The 16,927-nt window shown below is 52.8% G+C and overlaps 5 protein-coding genes across 5 annotated transcripts; 1 reads left to right on the forward strand and 4 right to left on the reverse strand.

The window, feature by feature from the left end:
* Nucleotides 1-1,051: 1,051 nt before the first annotated feature.
* On the reverse strand, nt 1,052-4,435 carry BDZ83DRAFT_570920 (uncharacterized protein; the record flags this gene model as incomplete). Its single annotated transcript, XM_060504354.1, has 5 exons — nt 1,052-2,253; nt 2,367-3,545; nt 3,606-3,784; nt 3,846-4,150; nt 4,265-4,435. Coding segments are annotated over 5 exons (3,036 nt in total), but the record flags the coding sequence as incomplete, so codon positions are not given.
* Nucleotides 4,436-5,638: 1,203 nt separating this feature from the next.
* Nucleotides 5,639-9,390, reverse strand: BDZ83DRAFT_137364 (uncharacterized protein). The gene is made up of 4 exons (XM_060501256.1): nt 8,928-9,390; nt 8,691-8,752; nt 8,306-8,598; nt 5,639-8,232 (listed from the first exon to the last, which is right to left on the reverse strand). The coding sequence occupies exons 1-4, from the start codon at nt 8,966-8,968 to the stop codon at nt 5,749-5,751; spliced, it is 2,880 nt and encodes a 959-aa protein (XP_060368291.1). The 5' UTR covers nt 8,969-9,390; the 3' UTR covers nt 5,639-5,748.
* Nucleotide 9,391: 1 nt separating this feature from the next.
* On the reverse strand, nt 9,392-10,632 carry BDZ83DRAFT_137451 (uncharacterized protein). Its single transcript, XM_060501257.1, has 2 exons — nt 10,261-10,632; nt 9,392-10,164 (listed from the first exon to the last, which is right to left on the reverse strand). Exons 1-2 carry the CDS (start codon nt 10,484-10,486, stop codon nt 9,737-9,739), a joined length of 654 nt encoding a protein of 217 aa, XP_060368292.1. The 5' UTR covers nt 10,487-10,632; the 3' UTR covers nt 9,392-9,736.
* Nucleotides 10,633-11,183: 551 nt separating this feature from the next.
* BDZ83DRAFT_137354 (chaperonin Cpn60/TCP-1 family) lies at nt 11,184-13,204 on the reverse strand. The gene is made up of 3 exons (XM_060501255.1): nt 13,089-13,204; nt 12,867-13,021; nt 11,184-12,790 (listed from the first exon to the last, which is right to left on the reverse strand). The coding sequence occupies exons 1-3, from the start codon at nt 13,089-13,091 to the stop codon at nt 11,368-11,370; spliced, it is 1,581 nt and encodes a 526-aa protein (XP_060368293.1). The 5' UTR covers nt 13,092-13,204; the 3' UTR covers nt 11,184-11,367.
* Nucleotides 13,205-13,634: 430 nt separating this feature from the next.
* Nucleotides 13,635-16,059, forward strand: BDZ83DRAFT_609641 (eukaryotic translation initiation factor eIF2A-domain-containing protein). Its single transcript, XM_060507540.1, has 2 exons — nt 13,635-14,348; nt 14,445-16,059. Exons 1-2 carry the CDS (start codon nt 14,077-14,079, stop codon nt 16,003-16,005), a joined length of 1,833 nt encoding a protein of 610 aa, XP_060368294.1. The 5' UTR covers nt 13,635-14,076; the 3' UTR covers nt 16,006-16,059.
* The last annotated feature ends 868 nt before the right edge of the window (nt 16,060-16,927 follow it).

Consider the following 16,927-nt stretch of genomic DNA (forward strand, 5'->3'; position numbering starts at 1 on the left):
GCTGTTTGGCTGCCTTGCCTCTCAAGAGAAATGCAGATCATATCAAAAGACATGTGAAAATACACTTTCAAGAAATGCCTGAATATCACGTCTCTAATGTCACTCGTGTCACACTAATATGCCGCCGTTCTCAACAGCTTCATCGCCAGGTGCTGCAACACGCTTGATACTCCCCGGCTTGCTCCGCAAGTAAATTCGTATGGCTCTCTGTAGACAAGACCTCAGAACAAGCCCGGAGTATGACCTGTAGCTTACCACCTTACCTGTTACCCTCTGCAATGCTTCACCGGTATACCTGCCTATCAGAATCGCTCAGAGTCGCGCCTTCTGTCAAACAACGCCAGCCCCATCCGTCGCGGCTGAGACACCCAACAATCCGACCCCGCGTCTCACAGACGCCATCTCCGGGTCACTGAGGAGAGGTTGGCTGGAAGTGTAGGTATCTTGGATCTCTTGTGGTGTCATGGCACTTCACTTCTTATGCTGAGTTAGTCGGAGTTGCTGTTCAGGTGTAACCCCCGCATCACTACCGGCGCTTGAAGGTGTATGTTCAGCATGGGGGGCTCTGCCCCGCGGTAGGCTGCTGTTGAGTTAGGTAGTGCCAGACAGGAGTCAGTCTGGCCATGTAGCTAATAACGAATCGCGTGGTGGCGTTGGTATGATGCTATCTGAGGTCAATGTCAACGGATCGTCGCCAGACCGATCCGAAGTTGATGGGCGTCAAATTTTGAAATTAGAGCGCAAGATTACAGCCGCGAATGATGGAGAGGCTCTGAAGAGTTCGTGGCTTTTCTCTCTCATAATTTGGTTCACGTATGATGCGCAATTCTTCTGAAGTGGCTGAAGGTTTTCGCTCATCTGGTCGTGCCGTCTCTTTTGCCTCACTATTTCTTACGGTCAGGCAGACAGCACGTGCGGTCGAACTTGACACTCGAATCACAATAGGCTCTGAGAGATCATGTTTCTGTATCAACCGTCTATATGCTTGACTATCTGCAGCCATTCTAAGACTGGTCGTGAGCATCCATGTCCGAAGGAATCCTCACGCAAGTCAAGAACGAGACGAAGTTGGATTTGCCATGGAAGCTGAGGTTGAAACTCGACCCTCTTCAATAATACCCATCACACGTCTACTCTGCTGTTGGCGGTAGTACTGCATGCGATCAGGAACCGTTGCCCCCGACTCGTTTGGGTTCTTTTCAACTCTCTCATCTTTTTCGTCTGAGGTCTCTGTACTGGCATCGCTTGATTCGATGTAGTCCCTTCCCTTCCAGTATCGCTTTCCGTGAATATACTCTTCGTCGTACAAATCAATTTCTCTGCCTAGTAGACTGAAATATTGCAAAGCCGCTTGGAGTTCTTGCTCTTTCTTCTCCGAAGGACCGATGTTGGCATCAGCCTGGCGTCTTTTGACTCTAACGTGACGCGCCTGGAAGGGGATGCTCGGGGGTGTGCCGAACTCCTCTTCCTCCTCCTTGATGATGGAAATACCCCCTACTTCTAAAACTCTCCGTTGTTCTTCCGGCATCCATGAGCCATGAGAGACAATCCATGCGTTGAACTGTGGAGTATTTAGCTGTAGGAGATAATCATACGAGAGCTTCAGGTCCTCCCGCACAGGTCGATAATGATCTAACCAATGACGCGAGACGTATCTTAGTAAAGCCCGAGGAGGGTCCTTGCAACACTCGTTGAGATACGCATTCGCTTCTTGTCTACTCAAGGCAGTCTTCTTGAATGCCTTTGCTGACCGAAACAGGCCAATGTAATCAACGCAAATTTGAAGCATGTACAGATTTGCATCCGCTAGACTGATTGAATGTTGCCATTGAGAAACAAGTGTTGAGCTTCCTGGCTTCTGCCGGTCTTGATCTGTGGGTAAAGAGTACCTTGGTCGTTGAGAAATCGTCCCGAACCTGAGCTCCCTGTGTTTATCCAAAAGAAATTGGCGGGCTGTCTGATGAACTACATAGATTTTTCGTTTGCGGATCCTGACGAAATGGCCACATACTTGTCGCAGATGACTTACGAACGGCTTGTGCATGTGGTTTTGCAGCTCTTGAAAATTCGACATTGTTCGCATCTGGAATTCTGGCTGTCTACCGACTCTTTCATGATTTGCCTTAGGCCGGAGCGAAATGGCCCTCGTGGCTCTTCTTTCGTTGTTCTCTAGCTGCTGCATCAGGTTGGTCGAAGTAATTACTCTTCCGAACCTAATGATAACTTTCCGTTGCTCGTTTTCTTTCACCTTGACTCGACTAATCGTGGGCGGTGAGGATATTGGTGGTAATCCTGTCGTGGCCTCGGTGATTTCGGATTCTGGACGGCCCCGAGTTCTGGCGTTTTCTTCATTTGACCGGGCTGACCCTCTCGAGATATCATGTCTAAGTTGGCCCTGTCTAAGTGGGCCAACGCTCGTTTCGACTCCTCTGAATCTTGCTGTTCGTGGTAGTCTTGATTGACTTCCACAGCTCCGCATAACGCATCCAAAGTCAATGGGCGAACGGCGGAAAGGATAAGCAGCAAGACTTTTCTGGTCTTCAAAGGCAATACTCTACCATACAAGAGTTTTTCGTAGACGTCTTCGAGCTTGGTGGTGGCCAAGATGGCTTCGATCTGACCCATTGAGATTCCGTCAACCTCCGCTTCTTTCACGATATTCATGTCCAAAGACACCCAAAGGAAAGTGTAATCAGCACTGTTGATAAGCTGTTGTTCAAGTCGATGGAGAATGTCGGCAGATAGTTCAGACCGTCGACCCAGATCCGAAACTTTTGATACAACGAATTGAGCGATATCCTTCGCAACGGAGCCACTCTCTTCCTCAGCACTGAGCCTGAAACTGCTAGACTCTTCGCTATACTGTAAGCCAATGTTGTGGCTTCCATTGTCTGACCGGAGTCCGAACCTTCTTTCGATAGAGTTGAGGGGTCGGCTTAGGAGAATGATCTTACAGGTCGGCCTTGGTTTGATGGGCACTGCGTTGCGAGACTGGACGAAGTCTGCCAGAGCTTTGATGAACTCGACCAGTGACTTCTCTTCGCACTCATCTAGGCCATCCAGTATCCACACCGCACTCTTCGTGTGAGGGTCTTCCATCGTCGCTAGAAGAATGGACCAGAGTGTAGAAAAGCAATTGAAGCTACTCTTTGGCATACTAGAGTATTTGACAATGGCGTGGTGTATTGATCGATGTTGTTTGGAGAAGAGTTGGTGAAGGACCGCTGAAACGGCCGAGTGTCCTTTGTCCTGGTGTTCTAGTCTTTCCTTGAAGAAGAAGCAGCAGACATGAGTATGAAGATATGCTCTGGAGGTTCGCTTCTGGAAAAAATCGACCAGATACTTCGCCGCCACCGACTTTCCACAGCCAACATCAGCTGTGATCCAAAGAAGAGCTGAGCCCGGTATCGAGTCCCATAAATTCCATATCTTATGTGAAGTGACCCATTCGCAAGTCTTGGCTATCGGGTAGTCTATCTGGTCAAGATGGTGTACGTAGGTTGAATTGAGTTCCTTTAGGCATGCCATCGCTAGCGGATCGAGGGCTTAGGTTACATTAGTCGACATGATGATAGTCAATGGCACTTGCCTTTAGCAACACTCACGGATATCGGTGCCTGATGCTAAGTCCCCCAATGCCTCGCGAATAGCGAGAGAAGCAGCCTTGTATCTCGAGTCTTCTGGTGACGGAAACTTGCAGATATCGAAATGATTGGCGTTCGAGGCAATGGGCAGCTCTTTTGGCCAATTCAACATGGCCGATTCTTTCTCAACGACCTGGAGACTTTGGTAAGCACATATGCATACATGACGATAAGGGAGGCTCCATGTCCTCGCGAGACTACGATATTTTGCAGTTCAAACCCTTCATTCGTACATTCTCATAGAAGCTTCTAACTTCGAAGTCTTCCCCGCGAGCTGCGAATGACTCCGGTACGCGCCTCAGAAACCTCGAATCGACCTTTGAACTGCTCGATAATTTGCTGTTGGTGACGTATCCAAGCGTGCTAGCCTTGACAATGAGAGTGCCGATTTCGTCCCAAGCAGCTAGGCTCGAGCCGTGATGCGGTGTGCCAAAGAAAACCACACCGTGAATATGGTCCAAGATACAGGAGTAGTGGCGGTCTTGCTCATGGGCCATGATTACGGCCTGAATCTGTCAGCAGAAGGTTTCGCGTGATTTGGAGAGCTGCGAAATCCTACGAAATGTTGCACAGGAAATGCGAAGAGAGGATAGGGTAAGAGCAAGAGACACTGCGTGTACCTGTTTGAAAGCCAGACCCCCGAGGCTATGGCAAATGAAAACTATGCGGCGCTGTCTTTCTTCTTCGCTTGTCCGCTGGGCTTTTAGTGCCCAAAGCGATTCGGAGGCAAAGTCTGGTATATCTGATTCGGATCGACTGAAATAGGTTTTGGAGTTATAGCCAAACGTCAACACCCGTGCCGCGGGTATGTCTCTTGGCAGGCACGAAGAGTCGCTCAACCACTGCAGTCTCGTTTCGGGGTCCGTCCATGTCTCTTCGCGGTGACCGTTGAGCCCGTGAATAGCTACAATATCCACGCAGCCTGACTTGTCCGACGGCTGCGGGACAAGGATCTTGATGCCGTGAGGGGATGCATCTGGTTTCTTTGCAGCGGTATGTGCAATGCGTCTACCCAGATTTCGTGCAGAGTCGGTCTCTTGCCTCGATGGTGCATTTAAGTTGCTCCGAAGATCGTCCTCTGTGGTTCCCGCAGTGTCCTCGGGGTGCGGAATACTCGTCTGAAAATCGGCGCCAGCATCTGGATGACTATCGTTGTTTTCGGAAGAGGGCTTGTCAGACTTGAACAGTGCCAATACCCGCGATCTGAAACCAATGATCGAAAAATCAGCAAGAAATATGATGGTTTGCGACTCTGAAAGAGCATCACTCAGGGGAATCGAAACATGTGGCCAGGCTGAAGTTCGACGACAAAAAAGAAACCAACAAACTGCCTGCTTGGGGTGTGTCTTTGCACTGCCCAGGGCACCAACGTGCAGGAGCGAAGCTAACGCCCCTGTTGCAAAACTTGATTACATGGTGTTGAGAGCCTGCCGAGAAAATTGCCTGCTGCGGTTGCCTCAGTGTTGAGTGACCTTGCGGCGAGGAGGAGGAGGAGGAGGAGGAGGAGCCAGGCAAGTTCAAGGCAGGCTGGGCAGGCGCTTGTCCTGTTATTTCTGCATGGGCGGCAATTCCAGCCACCCAATCAGAACATTCTATACGCTGAAAATTATACATGCTTTGATAATTGACACCAGCGAATTGAGTGGGTGGTGACTCGGCCTGAGTGCATGGAGGATGGCCCAGTCCAAGGACCATGATCTTTAGCCACATCAGTCTCAAGATAAACCTATAGCTGCGCATTGGCCGAGTGGTTATTATCGATAATGAAGTAGGTATATACAGCCAACTGAAATCAATGCGAAAGCCGACTGTAACAACTAGAATAAGAAGACAATAGCAGGTCACAATGATGGATCTGAACAAAACCAACTTGAAGTGCCACATGACAGCGATGTCCTCGTTTATGTTCCCAAGGTGGCCAAAAGCCGCTACCTATAATCGTGTTCGTTCCTCGTTATCCCTAGATGCTCTATCAACGGGATGTCAAGCATGAGCCCTCTGATCAACCCAACGCCGGATGCCCAGTTGTTGTCCAAGTTACGCCATGCATCCAATGCTATCGAATCGGTATTACAATGAAGATCAAGAAAAAAGGGGTATTTCATCAAACCGCAAAACCAAGTTGATCCCTCTCATCATCCACAAGTCGTCCCCATTCCAGCAGTAGCCGGAACATGTAAACACGCATGTCCTCTCTCCGGAGCGCCCTGCGGCTCCACACCCTGCCTTCTTCCGCAATGGCCTCCGCTCGCCTCTGGCCTTCCGTGTCAATTCCAAAGTACGACAGGAGATCCCACAGCTCGTGGAGTCGCACATCGACGGGGACGTAGTGACGCCACGCATGGACTCTCTCGTTGAACCAAGTCCGGAAGAGGCCGGAGCGGTATACGAGACTCTTGCTGCGGAGGAAGGGGATGAAGCGCCCGCTGAATCCCGCGCCGTCGAGATCCATCAGGTGTGCGTACTTCCAATGGTCTGTGAAGGGGACCTGGGACTTGTCGGGTGAGTCCTGGCCGATGCCCCAGAAAGTATCCTTTTCGCTCTGGCAGTCCTCTCTGTGGCACTTGGTCCACCTGCTCACGAAGCCAACGTCAAAATTGGGCAGCTCATCCGGTCCCAAGACTTGTGTCCGACCATCCTGTTGGAGTTTGGCAACCCTCATGATCGTATTTGCAGCATGGACGAACCGAGCCCTGAGGAAGCCCTGCCACGTGCCCCAGGCTGCGTACCCATCCGACGATGACCCCCTCCAGAACATGGTGTTCTTCTTCTTGCTCCATTCCATGTCCTCGTTCTCATCATACGCGGCCTTGTCATCGTAATTCCAAGGCGAAGGCACCAAAATATCGGCAAACCCTGATGTCCTGCTTTGACTGAACACAGGAAACGCGTCTCTGGTGAAGAGGGCCGGCGCAGGAGACAATAGAAATCCGTGCAGGTAGGCCAAGTCTGGTTGGTGGCACAAGTCTGTCGCCGAGGTCCAGTTCGACACAACGGGGTTCTCGAGCGCCTCGAAGACGCGGATGGCATGCGGCAGGAGGCATCCATGACATGCCTCCTTGCGGCTCCACCATCTCGTATTCCGGGCGGCAGAGTCAGGCGGACAGGTTGGAGCAACAAAGTCATAGTAGCTTTGATCGCGGATGCGGTCTTCGAAGAAGGGAGACCGTTGCTCAGGTCCCTTGACAGCATCGTCGTCGCCCCAGACTGCTGACTTGGATCTATCAAACGTCTTCCGATTCTTCGTATGGAGTAGCTTCGTCCTCGATTCCAAGCCAACGCTATGAAGCCCAGACATGTCTTCGAATGGGATCGCCACGCGAGGCTCGTCGTTCAGATTGATGGCAAAGTCCATGTCGGGGAGGTGCTCGGCAAAGCCCTCAATCATGTTCTTCATAGAAGTCATCATCCACATGTGAGATCCAGGCGTACCGGGAGCCACGTTGACCTTTCCCCCACGAATCCGAATGCCTCCCATGCCAAGCCACGGGATCTCCAAGGAATGCTTGGTGCGATCTCGTAGGGCCTTTGGCGCAACGCCCCAAAACGGAAGTAAATCGTCGTTGATCTGGGTGAAATCGTCGATGATGGGCGAATCGTTGGCGACAGCGTATTCGAACCACTTGTCGAAGTTTGGAGGCGGCGCCACACCATAACGCTGTTGATATTCGTTGGCCGCGGCCTCGAGGGTGGAACTCTGATTCGCTCTCGCGATCCAGGTGTCAGATTTGGTATTGGCGGCAGAAAGGAGATCGGGGAAGGATAGGGTATCGGTTGAGTTGAAGTCCGGGTAGAAGATGAGGTAGGTTCCACAGAGGACGCCAACGAGGACAACGTACCACATCAAGAGAAACCTGATGAGTCGTGGATCTCCCGGCGAAGACCCAGGGGCATTAGCGATATCTTTTTCGTATCGCAAAAGGAGGCCGACGCCGACTATCGTAAGACCACTAGCTATCATGTAGGGCAGAGAGCCGACCATGGGTAGCGCGGCCTGCAGCATGCGGACGAGCTGATGGGCATAAACGCCTGAAGCCGTGACAATCATCCCCAACGTGCTAGGATGCATGTCACTCATGACATAGAATCCCAAAATTAGCCCCAGGGACGCCACCGTGCTGTCCGTCAGCAGATCTCTAATTTCGACAAAGTGCAGACCAAACGCCCAACGGGTGTTTCGAGCATTGTGGAGGGAGAAGCAGGCAAGCAAAACCAGAACACCTGCGGACCCTAGAAAGAGTCTTGACACGAATCCCCAGGCCTGCGGCGCATCGTCCACAGTGTCCTGACGCCATTTCGAGAGGTAGAACAGCAGCAGCGCATCCAAAATGACAATGACGACCTGGGCTATGGGGATCTGTCTCTCCCACCGAAGCAAGCCTGCGGGGCATATTGCGCCGGCCGACTGTGTTGATAGGGCGAGCGTGGCCCTTGTGGCGCAGGCCCAAACGATGGCGATGATGAAGTAGCGCAAGTGAGCAACATTGCAGCACCGTGGGGATCGAGCTTGGTCGCCATTGTGTTGGTGGAGTCGTATGGTGGAGGGAGAAACCGTTGTGTAAAGGACGACAAGAGCTGGGAGAAATACCTGTACACGGCATGTTAGTATCTTTATAGTCATGGGAATTCTTCAGCATTGCGATAGCTATTAGTCTACGAACCTCGAAGCTCTCCCAAGAGCAGTGAATCGTGCGAATGGTGCGCCAAAAGAGCAGCGATCGCACGATAATAGCGCATCCTAGGAAGAAGTAGGGTGACAACAAGAACCGAGGATTGCGCGCGACATCAATGCCGGCTTGAAGGCGTCTTTGCCAGTCATTTTTCGAGGTTGAGAAGGTCGCGAGTTGATATCCGCTGCTGCTCGCACTTTTCCAGGGCGAGAGCTGTCTACACCATATTGCGATGAAAAGGCCGGATTCGAAGAGCGTCAAGATGGAGAAGTGTATTGGCCGCTCTGCTTAGTGTTAGCAATTGTTGTCTATGCGATGGTTGTGTCGCAATCTGTAAATGAAGTAGAGTCAAGAAAGAGTCCGTGGGTTTACTGACCAAAAGCAGCGCTGCTGTTAAAGCGTGAGGATATCCATGCTGTGCATGCAAGTAACAGAATACTGGGAACAGAGTTAATGTCAGCAATGTCACTGGCGCAAACCCAACTACGATTGAGCGAGACATGGGAGAAATTGTGTCAAAAAGCTGCAGATTTGAGACTTTTTCTGATGCCATCTGAGACCACATAGAAGGTAGGATGAGGTAGTACAGCAAGGAATGAGGGCGTTAACTCACCAAGCCGCCAAGATGCCATGTCTCTTCAGCGGGGCCGCCATCGGCCTTTGTCAACTTGCCCTACCCAGCGCCGGCTTGGCAAGCGGAGAGACGTCGACTCCAGATGTAACGGAATAAATGGATGACGGGGGAGTGATCTGGGATGCGAGAAGAAGAACCAAAGAAGGATGCCAAAAGGATCATGCTACTGTAAGGTAAGCAAAATCCAATGCGACCATGACGTTCCTTGATCCAATTCAACACTCGGAGGCAGATGGGACTTTGCTTGAGTGTGGTGTAGCAATGCGCGCCTATGGAAAGATGGAAGCGGCAGGCAAGGTAGGTAAGCTGACGGGGGATTTAAGGCCAAAGCAAGGTCAAAGCTGAACCAAGCCAAGATCAGAAATAGAGAAAGGGAAGAGAGAGAACAAGGACAAAGACGGGGGATGGGGGAAGAAGGAATAGAAGAAACATGCAAGACAAGGCCGGCTTGAGGGTAGTGCTTCCTGAAGAATGGCTAGCGTACGCCCGACACACACACGAGTGACAAACAGAGACGTCCACCCGATGGGATATTTTGATACAGAGAGGATCAGGTATCTGGTATCTTGGGGCAATGGGGGGCCTGCTTGGCTGCAGTCGCTACTGTAGGCAAACACGCAGACGAGAAGGGAAGCAAGCAACCACCAACGACTACTGCCAAGTGCCAAACCTTTCCTCTTTCCCACCATTTGGTTAGAACTCGGGCAACTTGGAGGGGCTGGGAGAGTCCATCCAGCGTTTGCTGTGCCTTCTTTCTATCTCTGACCAAGGTACGGGCCAATCATGTTCTAGCGGGCCGCCCGTCCAGTACGGCGTAGCATTCTACCGTCATTGTGCCGTACAGCCGGTCCACACACGAGGGTGCACCAAGAACCTTGGTTGGAAGCTGCAAATCCCCGCCGATAGTCTTTCGCCCGTATCGTGTCGAACACTGGTCCATAGTCAATGGTCGTCCAAGGAACGTAGCGTGGGACGCGACAGGTCGGGATGCGTATGGGCCTTGGCCTGGGCCTGGGCCTGTGTTGTCGCTTCGCTACGGAGACTGCGTACAAACGGGGCCGTTTGTATACCGGGGTTGAAGAATATGAAGAAGTGGTACGGAGTATGGAGTACAAGAAAAAAAAACGGGAAAGACTACCAGACGAAAGCATGGCGTCATGGGCGCAGCTTTCTGTAACGGTTGATGTGGCTTTCCCAGGTACGGGATGCGTAAGTACTCAGGTCCGTACCTTACGTTAGCTAACGGGCCATTAAGCCATGCCCAAGTGACTGGATCCGGCAGAGAGAATAAGAATAGGAGTCGATTCCTTACATTTTACTTTTGAGATGAATCCGGAGGGATGCTTTCTGCACGGCCACAGACGTACGTGTACCTCGTACCGCACATATTGGTCCTTGGTGAAAGCGGCTGTGGTTGTGTGTGGAGAAAAAAGAAAGGAATCAATGCGACTCATGGGCAATGCTTGCCCTCCGGCTCCATCCCTCGACATTCCGATCTGCGGGCCCGGTGGACCTGACTTGCTTTGCTTTGCTGCCATGTTTTGGACCAGAAATCCGTATCCGTAGTTCTGGGAGAACACAATAGACGAAAGGAAAGCTGGTAAGATTTGAGATGAACGATGTTGATCAGAGTTGGGATGTCATGTGCGAAAATGAGGGAAGGACGAAAGTTCAAGTACTCACCATTCACCTACTGATACAAACACGAGTTCCGGGTTATTTTGCAACTTGCACGGACACTAGGAACTCAATATGTCAACCAATGTCGTGCGGAGAAATCAAGTGATGAATCCTTCTGCCTATTTCAATACCATGGTACCCCAGCTGTCATTGGCTTTCCGCGTCGATCATGCACCAGGAAACCTTCCTTCTCGCCAGCCAACGGTACCGCGAAGCTTATTGTCGTCAATTCTGAGCCGCATCTTTCCCATGTAGGTATTACACCATGCCTTACCGTCCGATACGGTAGGGCCAAGAAAGCCTCACATTTCAGCTGCATGTCAAGCTCATGACCTCGTCTTGTCTGAAGCCGGTCTCTTGCTCATCGGGAGCATCAAATCTGTGAAGACCACCTTTTCCGGCCATCGCGAATGGTGTCGACATCCTGTCAAATCACACTACAATTGTCGAAACCCGCCAACGGACGCTCGATTTGTTCATGACACTGCCATTGATTCATTCAGCCCAAGATTGATTCCCCCGGTCTATGGTATTCACTTTTTGTCTTTCACCCAACGTCAACATGCGAATATGACTTTTTTCTTGCTCTCTCTTGACCTCCCATTCCTGCCGAGAAAATCCTCATGTGCTGCCATCACTGGCGTGTCGTTTAGGCGCGCTGCCGTTGTCTGGGAGCAGCGCGAATGATGTCGTCTACACGAAGAAGAAGCTATTATGTGTTAGTCGCTTATCCCAGATATCATCTCACAACCAACATCAATGGCATCACTAAAGGGGGGGCACGTACCTCGGCTGCCTCACTGGCAGACGAAACAACCGCTCTCTTCAGCTTGTAACTCTCAACGACCCCCAAGTCGCGCATGTCGGTGATGCCACCGCCGGGCGACAGCAGGTCCAATCCATAATTCGTCATGCCGTCGTAAATCGCCTTTCTCAGACGGGCCACAAGCTCGCCAGAGTCGAGACCTGCGTTGTCGGCCAGAATGGTCGGCAGCTGGCGCAGCGCAGTCGCAAAGCTGCTGACAGCCATCTGCTTCTTGCCCTCAACGCGAGTGGCGGCACCCTCGACGGCCTTGGCCATGACCATCTCAGCACATCCACCACCCAGAGTGGTCCACGGCTCCTTCACCGTCTGTGACAGGACGGCAAGGGCGTCGTGCAGACTGCGCTCTGCCTCGTCCAGAAGCTGATCTGTGGCACCACGCAGCACAATGGTGCATGCCTCGCCGGCAGCAACACCAGAGAACTTGATCAAGGTGTCCTCGCCAATGATGACTTCCTCAATAAGCTCGCATTGTCCCAACTTGACCTGGTCGGGGTGGTCGAAAGTAGAGGCAATCTCACCGCCCGTCACCAACGCCAATCTCTCAATACCGTCAAAGTCGGCGTGCTCGATAGACATGATGCCGGCGTCTGTGAACAGCTGCTCGGGCCAGTTGTAGATGAGTTGTCTGTTGATGAAGCAGTTAATGCCGTGCGACTTGATCTTCTCCACCTTTGCCTTCATCTTCTCCTTCTCAGCCTTCTCGAGGTCGGCCAGCTTGCTCGTCGTTGACACCTTGACGCGAGCGCCAAAGATCTTGATCTTGTCCGTGTCCATAGAGGTGTTGGCGACCAGGATCTTGGCCTTCTCGAGGCGCTTGGGCTGGTTGACGCCAATCTTCTTGTCGAGAATGAAACCCTCGTCGAGGTACGAGTCACTCAGCTTGCCACCGGCCTTCTTGATGATCTGGATATGGCTAAGATCGGAGGAGTTCTTGAGTCGCAGCACGGCATCGCAGGCAAGCTTGGAGAAGTGGTCGCGGTCCTGGGCCAGAACCTTGGAGCTGAGGGTTGTGCGGGCAATGGCCCGCAGGTCTTTTCTGAATGCCTCGGGAGTGTTGCTGCGGTCGACGGCTGACTCCTTCAGGGCCTTGAGGGCGGCCTGGCTTGCTATCCGGTATCCCTCGATAATGGTCTGGGGGTGGATCTTCTTGTCGACGAGCTTCTCAGCTTCGCGCAGAAGCTCGGCCGCAAGAACAGCGACGGAGGTGGTACCATCACCGACCTCATCGTCCTGGACCTTGGAAATGTTTACCAGCACCTTGGCCGCCGCGTTGTCGAGAGCAATAGACTTCAAAATGGTAGCGCCGTCGTTCGTGACCATGATCTCGCCAGTCGATCTGGACGTTTGTCAGCCATGTCAGTGGATCAAAGCGGTAAATGGGGGGTTATTGAAATTGGCGGGGTTCAACATACGCAGACTGCAGAATCTTGTCCATACCCTTGGGGCCGAGGGTGCTCTTGACGAGGTCACCGACGGCGATGGCGCCAACGAAGGCGGAGAGACGGGCATTCTCTCCCTTCTCCTCGGTGGTTCCGTCCTCGAAGATTTGTGTCGGGCTGAAGGACGACTAGAGGGGCACACATTTATTAGCGTCTTAAGTCACGTACGAGGGAACACGGGTGTTTGAGACGAACCATGGTGAATGTGTGTTATGCAGACACTCTGTATCGAAAGTCGAATCGGTGACTGGGTGGGTGGGGGGAAGCAGAGGTATCTAGGTTGTGCGGAATCCTCAGCCTTGGGAGAGCTTCACCGAGAAAATCGTCGTAGAAAATTTGGGGGGGTTCAGCCTGGCGAAGTGGGGTGTGCTGGGCAGGAGCTTCCAGGCAGTGGTGGTCAGCGAAGCAGAGCTGCTGTGGTGTTTCTACAGACGTCCATCCTCCACTGTAGCAGTTGCCAGTGACCAGTGCGCGCCACCGCTCATGGCAGCAATTGGCACCTGGCGGGGTTGTATCTTATCGGGGAAGCTTCTCTGGGCGGTGAGAGACCCTGAAGCAGTCCGATTGAGAAAGCGTGCCTGTCGGTGACAAACGGCAGAATTACCACGTGACTCTCATAGAGGTGGCAGTCGCGACCTGACTGCGAGGTACCTTAGGTAAGGTACCTCAGGTACGGCGGCACTTCAGGTAGCGAGGGGCTTTCTCCGGGGCCGGAACAACCGAATGATCCAGCCCACACGAATCTGCCATATCGCCAAAAACTTTCCAAAACGAGGTCCAAATTGTGTGCGCGATAGTTGTTTGTTCTCCCTTTGCCACCCCTGTAGAAATCCCCATCAAGACGTGAAATCCATCTGGTCGATAAACCGCTAGCATCCAGATCTCCAGAACCGTTTCGTAGAGTTTGCACCGGATTTGCCCTGCACCCAGAGCCACATTGAAGCGCTCCGCAAGCCCAAAACCCTCACAAAAAAACCGAGAAAATCGCGGGGCACTTTTCAACCACTGGAAAGCCACCCCGACCCCACTCTATTTGGCACCTCTTTTTTTCCTCCCACCACAGAAAGGCCATCGCAACGCTTCCTCACCGAGAGACACGCACCCCCTTCCCCTTCCGTCCCCCGATCCGAAGAAATTACCAACCGCCACACCTCGACTGTTGACTGATCCAGTCGTCGCAATCATGGCGCCTTCTTTCGACCATCTGCGCGAGGCAGATCTCGACGACGACGAGTACGATGAGGAGGAGATCGACATCTCTGACCTGCGCGAAAAGTACGAGGTTCAGCTGGAGCAGGGATACGACACCTTCGTGGTCATTGATGGCCTTCCCGAAGTCAACGAGGATCAGAAGCCCAAGCTGGTCAAGTTCTTGCTGAAGAAGCTGAACTCTGTTGGAAAGACGAGAGAGGACCTGATTTACATGCCCATGGGCGACAATGGAAAGTCGCTGAGGTACGTTTGGCCTAGTGGATCCCCATCTCGGATCTGATCCAAAGAGATGGAGGTCGCGCTCGAGACAAAACAGCGATGCTGACGATGACCGCTCAGATTTGCCTTTGTCGAGTACTCCTCCCCCAGCGAGGCCGCCGCTGCCGTTCGTGGACTCGACCAGGTCCCTCTCGACAAGAAGCACACCCTCCGTGTCAACAAGCTCACCGATGTCGACCGCTACGGCCGCGAAGGCAAGGTCCACGAGGAGTACACCCCGCCTCACATTGAGGAGTTCACCGAGACCGAGCACCTGAGATCATTCATGAAGGACCCCAGCGGACGTGGAAGAGACCAGTTCGCCATGTACCGCGGCGACACCGTCGGCGTCTTCTGGAACAACGAGAAGGACGTCCCCGAGAACGTTGTTGACCGTCAAAACTGGACAGACAGCTTCATCCGGTGGTCACCACAGGGAACCTACCTCACCTCGGTCCACGCCCAGGGTGTTCAGACTTGGGGCGGCCCGTCATGGTCAAGGCAGAAGCGTTTCCCCCACCCCTTCGTCACCTTTGTCGACTGGTCTCCTTCCGAGAAGTACCTGGTGACATGGTCTGCTCGCCCCATCTCCATCCCCGACGAGGGCCACCCGGCCTTGTCTGTCGATGACGATGGCAAGAACTACGTTATCTGGAGTGTTGAGTCTGGCAAGCCTATCCGTTCCTTCGCCAACCTGGATATGGAGGGTATGGACGAGGCAAAGCAGCGCAAGCTGCTCTGGCCCGCTTTCAAGTGGTCCGCCGATGACAAGTACGTCGCGCGTCTCAACTACCAGACTGGTATCTCCGTCTACGAGCTCCCCCGCATGAACCTCCTCGACAAGACTTCTATCAAGATCGAGGGTATCATGGAGTTCGACTGGGCCCCGGCTAGCGTTCAAAGAGAAGGTATCAAGACGTACGAGCAGCTTCTTACCTACTGGACACCCGAAATTGGCAGCAACCCCGCCAAGGTCGGTCTTATGAGCATCCCCAGCAAGGAGGTTGTCCGTCAACTGCCCCTCTTCAGCGTTTCTGACGCCAAGCTCCACTGGCAATCCGATGCCTCATACCTCTGCGTCAAGGTCGACCGTCACTCTAAGTCCAAGAAATCCCAGGCCACCACTCTCGAGATCTTCCGCATCAAGGAGAAGGGCGTTCCCGTCGAGGTTGTCGACACCATCAAGGACACAGTCATTAACTTTGCCTGGGAGCCCAAGGGTGACAGATTCGTCATTATCACGACAACGGAGCCCGTCGGCGCTGTCGCCGTCGCCCCCAAGACCTCCGTCTCCTTCTTCTGCCCCGAGAAGGCCAAGGGCAACGTCGTTGGCAACTTCAAGCACCTCCGCACCCTGGAGAAGAAGAACAGCAACGCCATCTACTGGTCCCCCCGCGGTAGATTCGTCGTTATCGCCACCGTCCACAACCAGCAGAGCTCCGACCTTGACTTCTTCGACCTCGACTTTGAGGGCGAGAAGCCCGAGTCAGACAAGGACCTGACCGCTAACCTCCAGCTCATGAACACTGGTGACCACTACGGTGTCACCGACATTGAGTGGGACCCATCAGGACGTTTCGTCGCCACCTGGGCCTCCGCTTGGAAGCACTCTGTACGTTGTCATGCTCTCTCCCCTGGTTGAACGAATGCAATTCTAACAAACCTGACTATAGATGGAAAACGGATACCACATCTACGACTTCAAGGGTGAGGCTCTCCGCGAGGAGCCCATTGAGAAGTTCAAGCAGCTCGCGTGGCGCCCCCGCCCCCCGACGCTGCTCACCAAGGAGGAGCAGAAGCAGATCCGCAAGAACCTGCGCGAGTACAGCCGCGTCTTCGAGCAGGAGGATATGGACCGTGGTGCGTCCGCCGACCGCGAGGTCGTCGAGGCCCGCCGCCGCCAGCTCGCCGAGTGGGTCGCTTGGCGCGAGTCCATCGAGGAGGAGGTCGCCGAGGAGCGCAAGGACCTCGGCCTGCCCTTGGACATTGTCGCCTACCTCCTCTCCCAGAAGACACAGGCCAGCGAGGGCGAGGAGCAGATCATTGAGGAGATTGTGGAGGAGGTTCTCGAGGAGACGGAGGAGATTGTCAACTAAAAGGGGTAGTTACAACAGACAAAAGGGATGACATGACGTAAGGAGGGTTCATGGGGAGATTTTTTCGTTGTGTGTTTTTTAGATGAGGACGGAAGCAACCAGCCATCGTCCGCCCACAAGTTGTCGCAGTTCCTGGAAAAAGAAAGCCAAAAAGGGGGCCATGATGAGGAGTGAAAAGTCTAAAGGGGGCCCGTCACAACAAGCCTTTCCCAGTTGTTTTCTCATTTGGGCGGTCAGGTGAAGTTGAGGCATCTGCACAGGAAGGTTAATTCACGGATTTGAAGACACACATATTGCATGCTGCTTGTGAGTGTAAGTGAAGTCATGTTTTTTCAATATGTTTCCCTTGACGTTGCGCTTGTATATCTCGGCGATGGCATATACCACCAAAAAAGTCCAAGGTATAGATGCTCTTGGAATGGATACTCTTGCAGAATCAAAGGTAATCAGACCTCACATGAATAACAT

This window comes from Colletotrichum acutatum (assembly GCF_030867785.1).
Source record: "Colletotrichum acutatum strain CBS 112980 chromosome Unknown BDZ83scaffold_18, whole genome shotgun sequence".
NCBI lineage: Eukaryota > Fungi > Ascomycota > Sordariomycetes > Glomerellales > Glomerellaceae > Colletotrichum > Colletotrichum acutatum.

What these genes read in the sequence shown, in the direction of transcription:
- BDZ83DRAFT_609641 (XM_060507540.1), top strand. Translation starts at nt 14,077, where the DNA reads ATGGCGCCTTCTTTCGACCATCTGCGCGAGGCAGATCTCGACGACGAC. An exon ending in GACAATGGAAAGTCGCTGAG is followed by an intron (nt 14,349 to 14,444) that starts GTACGTTTGGCC and finishes ATGACCGCTCAG; the next exon opens with ATTTGCCTTTGTCGAGTACT.
- BDZ83DRAFT_137364 (XM_060501256.1), bottom strand. Translation starts at nt 8,968, where the DNA reads ATGGCGGCCCCGCTGAAGAGACATGGCATCTTGGCGGCTTG. An exon ending in CATGGCATCTTGGCGGCTTG is followed by an intron (nt 8,753 to 8,927) that starts GTGAGTTAACGC and finishes CTCTGTTCCCAG; the next exon opens with TATTCTGTTACTTGCATGCA. An exon ending in TAACAGCAGCGCTGCTTTTG is followed by an intron (nt 8,599 to 8,690) that starts GTCAGTAAACCC and finishes AACACTAAGCAG; the next exon opens with AGCGGCCAATACACTTCTCC.
- BDZ83DRAFT_137354 (XM_060501255.1), bottom strand. An exon ending in GACAAGATTCTGCAGTCTGC is followed by an intron (nt 12,791 to 12,866) that starts GTATGTTGAACC and finishes ACAAACGTCCAG; the next exon opens with ATCGACTGGCGAGATCATGG.
- BDZ83DRAFT_137451 (XM_060501257.1), bottom strand. Translation starts at nt 10,486, where the DNA reads ATGGCAGCAAAGCAAAGCAAGTCAGGTCCACCGGGCCCGCAGATCGGA. An exon ending in ATTCATCTCAAAAGTAAAAT is followed by an intron (nt 10,165 to 10,260) that starts GTAAGGAATCGA and finishes TACGGACCTGAG; the next exon opens with TACTTACGCATCCCGTACCT.